Source organism: Henckelia pumila, chromosome 2, assembly GCF_033568475.1.
Source record: "Henckelia pumila isolate YLH828 chromosome 2, ASM3356847v2, whole genome shotgun sequence".
NCBI classification, from domain to species: Eukaryota; Viridiplantae; Streptophyta; class Magnoliopsida; order Lamiales; family Gesneriaceae; genus Henckelia; species Henckelia pumila.
Genome location: NC_133121.1, coordinates 118,726,409 through 118,736,825, shown reverse-complemented (window position 1 = coordinate 118,736,825; position 10,417 = coordinate 118,726,409). Strand labels below are relative to the sequence as shown.

Here is a 10,417-nt window from a genome sequence, read left to right as displayed (position 1 = left end):
ATCAATGCATGATTAAACAATAATTACACTGCAGAATTTATCCCAGTACTGCTTGTAAAATAAAATAATTTAATTTACGGATGTAATATATAACCCATCATCTTTTTGTGAAAATATTGGAGAGAGGACCATCTTTTTTATTCTTTCAAAGATCAATCACAAGGTTCAAAAGCTAGAATATATATGACTTGTCCCACAATACCACCCAACGTAAATTCCAAATAAAACAAACCCCACTTTTGGCGTAGGCCATTGTAGGAGGAATATCATGCAATGGGGGCGGTGCCTAATATATATAAGATTTTTTTTCTTTTTTGCCTTTTTTTTCTTTTAGGAATTGGAACTGGTAATCGGATGTATCAAAGATGTATAATATTTTGAGGAGATTATATCACAAGAGGCATGCATGCTTTAGTACTGTTCTCCGATCCTACACGTATATATGGTGACTTAACATATGTCCAACTTTGAAGATATATGAGATCTTGGGGAAAAAAACACTTTATTTGCAGGGATAAGAAGAGAGTCCAACATCACATTTACTTTTTGTAGTCAGAAAGTGTTGAGCAGAATCTGTAATCAATAAATGAATATATATAGTATGAAATCGAAATAATTATAAAATAACCCTTGTGATGTTGAAGTACTGGTTGGAGTTTTTTACTTTCTTCCTTTTCTTTTTTTGAAATGGAATCACAATAAAGTTGCAAAAAGTGGTCATGCTTGTTTTCGAGAAAACAAAAGGGGGGAGGAAGATGAATAGAGAATATAATTTTCGTATGGCAATAATGGGATGGATGTCACTTTAGTGCGTTTGCCTGTAACTTTCTGTGATTCAGAAAGTGCGAAGACTCTAGTCTAGGTAAGGGGACCTCTATCGTGTGATAATCAGATACACTAGAATCTCTTGAATCGATATTTTATAATTTAGAATAATGTTGAGTCAAAACTGTAACAACAAGTGGTCGTGCCGGAGTGGTTATCGGGCATGACTAGAAATCATGTGGGCTCTGCCCGCGCAGGTTCGAATCCTGCCGACCACGTTTTTTTAAATATTTATATTATATTTTATCTTTATCTTTATTGTATAAATATATATATATAAATCAATGATGATTTTCTTTAAATCAAACTTCTTCTGTGACACGTGTTAGAATTAACATAAGAACCTTTTAAAGTGTACGATAATTTATTATAGTGTACGTAGATCGTAATAACAGATGACAAGCTAGAAATTTTTATCAAACAGATCATAGACTATATATTATACGTAAGCAATCGTATCTATATAAAAAAATGAATTCTAATATCCAACATGTAGCACTTATATTTGATAATAGCGGTACTATATTCGTTTGGTATAAGTATAATTAATATATGTATAACTTATCTTATTTAATCTTGTCTTTTTTTCGTCATACTATTTATCCATCTATTAATTATTTATTTTACATCAATCAAATCATTAATCATTTATCTTACATCAATCAAATTATTGAATTTAAAATACTATATTATCTTTATAAATAATATTATTCATATTTTATTTATTTTTAAAAGGATAAAATGGTAATTTATTATTTTTATATAAAATTTAATCAATCAAATCAAATAAACTATAATTTATCAATCAAATCAAATACTATATTAACTATCATTTTTTATTTATTTTATATTACATTATATTACTTATACATGTATTATTTATCTCATCATTCGAACCAAACTGCACTTTAAATGTAATGCTACTTGATATTTTCTCTAAAGTTTAGACACCACAAGTTTCGATTATCAATTATAGCTAGTAGTTATCACTGTCTCTTACATGAGAGGCTCTTTCGTTGTTTCCACATATACACCCACAATATTTACCTTTCATAAGACCAACTGATTTTATTTCTATTGTTTATTCAAAATATTATACTCGGTGTCTTCTTTCTTACCGCTTCTCCACTCTTTGTCCCATGCGAATTAGCATTCATCTTCTGAGTCCACCATATTTTATACCATTCGTGTTAGAAAATGTTTTGTAATTTTCAAAAATATGTGATTATGGATTTTATTTTTTTTAGTAATTTTAACGAACTCTTTTCATTTTTTTTTCGTCCCAATGAAACAATACCTCTGCGTTTTGGAAAGATGGAGAAGGACAGACACCACTGATAGCTATTTCACCACTCACTTAGATTTTAAGCAATCATTATTGTACTGCAATGAGCTTTGCAACCAAAACAAAAGGTTTATTGAAGATTTTAAATTTCATCGACACTGAAACACATTTTTACTTATAGAAGTTACTATGATGCACGGATTCTTGCCCACCAACCGTTGGGCATGGACCGTGATTCAAGTGTAATGAAATTGATTTACTCGATTGACACGTATGCAACAATTGTCCAATTAATAATGATCGATTGATGAAATATGTTATAGTTCTTTATAGCATTTCATATATATTTTGAACATGTTTAAGATTTTGGAACAAGTGATGTTTTCCTATAATACACAAGTCCCTATCTTTCATTAAAGCAGTATTTTATGGCTTCTGTTGACTAATGAATGTCCTATCAATTTTGCACATGAATGTTAATAGATATTAAATTTCATATATATATATATACACACACACTCACACATCTCTATCTTTTGCTCACGAAAATAGATGAAGAGATGAGACAACCGCTACCGATTGTATTATTATGATCTCCAATAAGCTCAAACTCTTTGGACAGACATTGTTAGTAAATAAGATACTTAAGTGTGTTTTAATAGAAATTAAGAAAGTATTTGGAACCTTACATTTTATAAAGTAGTTTCTTACTTTTTTTTATTTAATGAATATTTTAATAGGATAAAAAATATTGTACAATAATTTAATAATTTTAATTTAATATGGATAATTTGGTAAAAGCGTAAAGAGAATAATGTAAGATATGAAAACTATATTATATAATTAATTAAGACGGATGAGAAATGAAATTCAGCTGATAAATGAAACGGATGGAGTACTACGCTGGTAGTTTATTTGAGGCCAAATTTATGTTTATATATTCCAATACAATTTTTTGTAGGAATGTAAATGAGCCAAACAGTTCGCAAGCTGTTCGGGTCTCGGCTCGTTAAAAGCTCGTTCGAGCTTATTTAATGAGGCTCGTTAAGGCAAACGAACCAAGCTTGAACTTTACAATATTCGGCTTGTTAGCTCGTGAACATGCTCGTTAACATGCTCGTTAGCTCGTGAACATGCTCGTTAACAAGCTCGTAAGTCATCTCTTACACGAAAAAATAATAGTATTGATATTTAATTTATAAATTTACACTTTACTAATGAAAAATATTAAAAAATTTATAAAAATTAATTTATTAGAATAAAATTACAAATTTTAATAATAATATTATATTTTATTCAAATATATAATTTAGTTTTTAATTAATTTAATTAATATTTAAATTTATAGTTTAAATATATTAAGCTCGTTTAGGCTCGATAAAAGCTCGAATAAGCTCGTGAGCCATGAATATATTCATTAAATAAGCTCGGGCTCGGCTCAATTATAAATGAACCAAGCTTGAATATTCAAAAGCTCGACTCGACTCGACTCATTTACATCCCTAATTTTTTGTTTGCAATATTTATATATGTACACGCATTGATGTTCCCAATTCGCAGAGCAGTAAAATCACCTGAGCAATTCACATTTAAAACTTGCCTAAATTTAATAACCAGCTTAGATAAGTGCACCACTCATCAATATTAAACTATTACTCTCAACATTTTTTTTTTGAGAAGATTACTCTCAACATTTGAGATTTCTTGTATAGGCTGTTTGTGCTTGCTTAATTAATTTGTTTTTGTACAATCTTTTTGTATTATCAATTATTTTTCAATAGAGACAAAACGAAATGTTACGTTGAATTTGTTTTTAGGTTTATATCATTTTATAAAAATTTACACGCATCTTTTTCTATTATTATTATTAACATTATTATTAGTATTTTTGTGTGGTGTGTTCATAAAAAAGGATTTTTTTTTAAAAAAAAGAAGAGAAATATCGGTACTATCAATGGCTAAAAATTAAAGATCCTTGAATCATTACAGCTCTACTTTGAAATCACGCAACTTGGAGGATGTAACATCAAACATGTTATGCTATTGCGCTAATTAACATGACACGATTATAATAATTTGGATTATCCAATCGTTCGCCAACCAAATTTTAGGCGGTTTAATTGATCATGACATTGCAAGCTATTATCTCTTTTCCTCTTATTCAAGTTTGTATCTATTTTGACATAAAATGTTTAGAAAAGCTAATTTCGTAAAACAATTTTATATTTGTTCTTATTTAATGAAAGTTTTAATAGAATAAAATAATTGTACAAATAGTTAATGATATTAATTTAGTAGAGATTAATTGATAAAAAAATAAGAAATATAATATGAAATATGTAAACTAAACTATATCATTAGACTGAATGAATAAAAATGTAGACTAAATAAATGATACGGATGAATATGTTTTTTGTCGAAAGAGCCTCTACATAATTTGCATCATACGACATGCATATAATAAGTGTATATCCATGCCTCGTATATTCATTTCAAAGGTTTCAATCACGTTCAAACCAACTTTTCCTTTTTTCTTCTTTATAAATAAATGGTATCAGATTCTACATTAATTTATCCATAAAGACCTAAGTTTCATTTTTACATTAATCATGCAAATTCATTTTCATGCAAATTAAGGGACAAAAAACCCAACCACGACCTTCACTTTTTGATTCATAAATAATAATAAAAAAACAAATGAGTGAGTACAAATTCGTATAAGATAGAAGGATGACTTAGGGGCAGAGGTGGAGGGACACAATGCAAGTGTCGCTCTTTAAAACAAATTTTTTTTTATAAATATGACATTTATCTTGGTCCTATTTTTCTTTAATCATTTCAATAATTTTAATATTTAATTAATAATTAATTATATATATATATATATTTTATTAGAAAACACAATATTTATTTATTTTATCTCCAAAAGCAAAAACATGCGAGTATAAATAAAATGTTTAAACATCACCAAACATCGATCATTTTATTATAACACAGAAACACACACACAACTCACCGCCAATGGAACCACCAAAAACTAGCACCGTTGAAAACAGCTCTCACACCGTGGAGATAGCCATGGAGACGGAGGTGCACAGGGTGGCGCCGCCGCCTCGCCGGAGCACATTTCAGAAACTAAAGTCGCGGCTCAAAGAAACCTTCTTTCCCGATGATCCTCTCCGGCAGTTCAAGGGACAGCCCTGCAAAACAAAATTTATTCTGGCAGCACAATACATATTCCCCATATTTGAGTGGGGTCCTAAGTATAACCTTAAACTACTCAAATCTGATATTGTTTCTGGTCTCACTATTGCAAGTCTTGCTATTCCTCAGGTTTCATTTCCCGAAATTAAATCCATTTTTCCCATCGCATATATATATATACATGTCATGATTAAATTATTACTCCTTATATTATTTTCCTTTTTTATATATTTTTATAAAATGAAATTTAATTATATATGGGTTTCCCTCCTTTCTTTCAGGGCATAAGCTATGCAAAGTTAGCTAATTTGCCTCCAATTGTTGGTCTTTGTAAGTATTAATTCCTATATATCCTCGCTAATCTTTCCATGAAAATTTTGAAATATTGTAAAATTATTTTTCTATATTAATATTCTTAAGATATTATTGATACTTTTTTTAAAAAAAAAATTTGTTATAAATGATTGATCTTCACGGGGTTTTCATCTTTTTCAGATTATAATTTTTTGGTTTTAATTTTCGTGGATCGCCTGTAATTAATTAATTATAAACGATAATGAATATTCTATCCTGTCTCCCGTTTTGCGACTACCGAAATAAAACATATTTTATTATATATAAGTATGTAAATATAATATATTATTTAATGAAAAAGGGTATTATTTATAATATTTCAGATTCAAGTTTCGTGCCACCCTTAATCTACGCCGTTCTTGGGAGCTCGAGGGATCTTGCAGTAGGGCCAGTTTCAATAGCTTCTTTAATCATGGGATCAATGCTAAGACAACAAGTTTCCCCAGTCAAAGACCCTATTTTGTTTCTCCAACTAGCATTTTCTTCCACATTTTTTGCTGGCCTTTTTCAAGCTTCTTTGGGCTTTTTAAGGTTAATTTATTTCATTAGTACAAGTTATAACTTAAGATAATTTTGGGTTTTATTAACGACTGAACTATATAGTTTAATTAATAAATTGTTTGACATAATGATGATTATTATTCATGACAGGCTCGGATTTATGATTGACTTCCTCTCCAAAGCAACACTGATTGGATTCATGGGTGGTGCTGCCATTATTGTATCTCTCCAACAACTCAAGAGCCTTCTCGGAATCAAAAATTTCACCAAGAAAATGGGCATAGTTCCTGTTTTGACTTCTGTCTTTCATAATACTCATGAGGTTCTTTTTTCTTTTCTTTTCTTTTCAATAAAAAAAATAAAAATAAATTTCCCATGTACGTGCCTCTTTTTTTTTTTAGATATAAATATTATAATTAAAAATAGAAAAATGCGTAGGGTTTTTTGTTTAATAGGCGACCTGGGCTGATTAGCTAGCTTATAACATGATGAGAACGGGTAGATTAATTATATGCTACACGGGTGTAGCTTTTGTCGTTGGATGTTTGGATGGTTGACGAGAAATAGAATCAAACAAGAAAATGATAGTTCTTTTCAATTGAATTTTTTTTAAATAAATTTTTTTTAAAAATACTTTTTCAGAAATTAACCAAGTTTTGCCCCACCTATGTCCTCTCAATCATCTTGATTAGAAACTATTTCAATTAAAATATTGTGTAGAAATCTTTTGTATGCTTAAAGTTAAGACCTTTTTCGAAGAATACAATAGAGACCGAACAAGTATGCGGAATCATATCAAGACAACTGAGCACATGCATAACGCTGACACTTTATAATTAGTTTCTGTATTTTTATTTTCCTTTCCATCTCTATTTTTTGGATGCATGCTACAATAATAATTCGGGTTCGTTAATTAAATAATATTGTTATATTTTTTATGTAGTGGTCATGGCAAACTATATTGATGGGCTTCTGCTTCCTGTCTTTCCTTCTTTTGACAAGATATATTGTAAGTGTTTATTTTCATATATTCTATTTATCTTTTGATCATTCATTGAATAAAAAGAGTATTATAATTCGTAAATCCGTTTTGCAAATTATTTATGGTTGCCAGTTATGAACCTATATCAATATTGGTAATTGCAGTGCTTCGCGCCATAGATATAACACGATTGTTTAATCTATACTAACGTGTGATTTTATGTTACGTCTGAAGAAAAACTCTGTTATATATATATATATTTTTTATAAAGGCATTCGTGAAAACATTTTAATCTAAAACAAACAGGTGAGACTCATTAGTACATTTTCGTTTTCAAGTGACATCTTCACACGATCATCTTGTTAAAAAGACATCAAGAGTGTTTCTCCCTGTGTATAGTAGAATCATCTTATACTAATTGGACAATTCTTTTTTCTTGAAATTGGAAACTTCTGAGTCCCTTTAACAGGCTCGAGAATTCTTATGATAAAGAAGACTTTGATCTTTGCGACAGAACTTGCATTTTAAAATCATGATAGATTACACATTTTTATGAAATGAAAAATACTTAATAGAATCAATATTTTAATTTGAATGAGGCGTCTAGTGAAACACTTGTGATTTGAGTGATTGAAAAGAAAACGATTTTGGTGGCACAATGTTTTAATGCATGTATTGTTTGTAATTGTGCATGCAGAGCATGAGAAAACCGAACTTATTTTGGGTGTCTGCTGGGGCTCCTCTAGTCTCGGTCATCCTCTCAACTCTCCTTGTTTTCGCATTCAAAGCTCAAAATCATGGCATAAGTATCGTAAGTTTCTTCCTCCAACTCATTTTTGTTATCATAAGTATCAAACTATTGACTATATTGTCCGGGGCGGACGCTATGTTTTGGTACAAATGACTCAATGTCACGATGTCATAGCCAGAAAGTTGGAATGATTTCAATATGATATGATACTAGGCCTTTGTTGCCTAGTACTCGACCAACGTCTATGTGTATCTGAGTGTCTCCTAGCTAGATATCAATTTCTGATGTATATTTTCTAATCTCCAGCTAGCCTACATTAGGTATACAACTCTTTATGATGCTGTCCTTATGAGTTCGAGCTTTTGTAGCAAGCAGTTTCAGCAATTTTCAAGTATCACCACTAACAAAACCGAGTGTGGGCAAACATGGCCAAGCGTTGCTTGTATTTTCTAATTGTTTGTTTTCTTAATTCAGATTGGCAAACTGCAAGAAGGATTGAATCCTCCTTCATGGAGTATGCTACATTTTCATGATAGCTACTTGGGGTTGGTCATGAAAACTGGATTAGTCACCGGCATCATTTCACTTACGGTAAGTAATGCATTCTCATAATTAATTATAGACTCATGTATAAGATCAATGTAGAAATAGGAGAGAGACATAATACTCAGGTTGCCCCTTAATTTCTATTTAAGTATCATATTACCGAAGATGGAGTATCTAAAAATCATTCGATCCAATTTTTCCTTCCAGGAAGGAATCGCGGTGGGAAGAACATTTGCTGCATTGAAGAACTACCAAGTTGATGGAAACAAAGAAATGATAGCAATTGGTCTGATGAACATAGTTGGGTCTTCAACTTCTTGCTATGTTACAACAGGTGCGTGACACCCTAAAAAACTCGATTGTTGTCAGAAATAAAAACAATAAATAACAAAAGCTTTTCATTTACCATTAGTGGATCCATGCATGACTATAAAAAATTAAATAATACTGCAGGTGCTTTTTCAAGATCAGCCGTGAATCACAATGCTGGATGTAAAACCGCGGTGTCTAACATAATAATGGCAGTAACGATTATGGTTACGCTTCTCTTCCTAATGCCACTCTTTCAGTACACACCAAATGTCGTGTTAGGGGCCATAATCGTCACTGCGGTGGTTGGTCTCATTGATGTTCCAGCTGCATATCAGATATGGAAGATCGACAAATTCGATTTTTTTGTGATGTTATGTGCTTTCTTGGGTGTCCTCTTCATTTCTGTTCAAAATGGCCTTGCCATTGCTGTAAGTTCCTTACGTTTGGGGGATGCTTTACACCTTTCAAAGATAAATAAAATTTATAGTTCAGTAGGAGACACCATATTCCATACATTGTTTGAAACTATATAGTTGGCACTAGGCACAATAAACTGCAAACTGATCGTATTTAGCTTTGTGAATTTTAAGGTGGGAATATCTATTTTCAAGCTCTTACTGCAAGTTACAAGGCCAAAAACCGTGTTGATGGGGAACATACCCGGCACAGATATTTATCGCGATCTTCAACATTATAAAGAAGCCACTTGTGTCCCTGGATTCCTCATCTTGAGTATTGAGGCTCCAATCAACTTTGCTAATACAACTTATCTCAAAGACAGGTCTGTTACGTTGTCTCATGTTTTTCTTGTTGCATTTCCGTGTTTCTACACTGTATTTTCCTCTCATCTATCAATTTTGTTTTATCAGGATTACAAGATGGATAGACGAACAGGAATCGGAAGGTGGAGATGATGCCAAAAAGCGCCCTGAACTTAAGTTTGTGATACTTGATTTATCTGGTGAGGATATTTACAAACAAAAGATTAAAAAGTAGGGAAAAAAATTAAGAAACACTAGTTCAATTCTTTGGTAATTATTTTCAGCTGTGAGTTCAATTGATACCAATGGAGTCTCATTCTTCAAAGATTTGAGGATGGTATTGGAGAAAAAGAATTTAGAGGCAAGTTGCCTTGTTCTCAAGCTTGTTCATTACATTAGTCGTCAGTGTTGGAAAGAACTTTGAATGGCTCGTTCTTATTTTCTACTGTTTCTGCCATCTTTTCATGCATGTGCAGCTTGTTTTGGTGAATCCACTGGGCGGGGTGATTGAGAAGTTGCAACATGCCGATGACGCGAAAGAATTCGCAAGACCAGATTGCTTGTTCTTGACAGTTGGGGAAGCAGTCTCTTTTCTTCTTGCCAATATCAAGAATCAGTCGAGTATATATTTATAATCAACTGAATGGTTTAATATCAATATAAACATGTTTTTACATATTTCACCCAGTATATTTACTTCCAAATAAAGAAATAGTGGACTTCATATTATGTCATTGATGATGTTTTCATCCATGTTGAGAATACGATGCCATTGGCTCTTAGCCTCTTAATATACGATTGCTCGTATTCAAATTATTCTTACATTATACACGAAAATTCCTCAATTCATTCAACATATCTAATTTTATTTCATGAGATTTTGCATATAACAAGAA

The 10,417-nt window shown here is 31.2% G+C and overlaps 1 protein-coding gene and 1 non-coding gene across 2 annotated transcripts; both read left to right on the top strand.

Annotated features, from left to right (window-relative positions):
- Positions 1 to 961: 961 nt before the first annotated feature.
- TRNAS-AGA (transfer RNA serine (anticodon AGA)) lies at positions 962 to 1,043 on the top strand. The gene has a single exon. It is a non-coding gene; the product is annotated as a tRNA-Ser (tRNA).
- A 4,026-nt stretch (positions 1,044 to 5,069) lies between these two features.
- Positions 5,070 to 10,301, top strand: LOC140883546 (probable sulfate transporter 3.3). Its single transcript, XM_073290064.1, has 13 exons — positions 5,070 to 5,443; positions 5,596 to 5,644; positions 5,992 to 6,199; positions 6,320 to 6,491; positions 7,113 to 7,178; positions 7,849 to 7,962; positions 8,377 to 8,493; positions 8,656 to 8,782; positions 8,902 to 9,188; positions 9,351 to 9,541; positions 9,630 to 9,721; positions 9,806 to 9,882; positions 9,998 to 10,301. Exons 1-13 carry the CDS (start codon positions 5,132 to 5,134, stop codon positions 10,154 to 10,156), a joined length of 1,971 nt encoding a protein of 656 aa, XP_073146165.1. The 5' UTR covers positions 5,070 to 5,131; the 3' UTR covers positions 10,157 to 10,301.
- Positions 10,302 to 10,417: the final 116 nt, after the last annotated feature.

Excerpts from the sequence above, each read along its gene's own strand:
- LOC140883546 (XM_073290064.1), top strand. The coding sequence starts at position 5,132 with ATGGAACCACCAAAAACTAGCACCGTTGAAAACAGCTCTCACACCGTG. Across the intron at positions 5,444-5,595 it reads CAAGTCTTGCTATTCCTCAG|GGCATAAGCTATGCAAAGTT; the intron begins GTTTCATTTCCC and ends CCTTTCTTTCAG. Across the intron at positions 9,722-9,805 it reads TGTGATACTTGATTTATCTG|CTGTGAGTTCAATTGATACC; the intron begins GTGAGGATATTT and ends AATTATTTTCAG.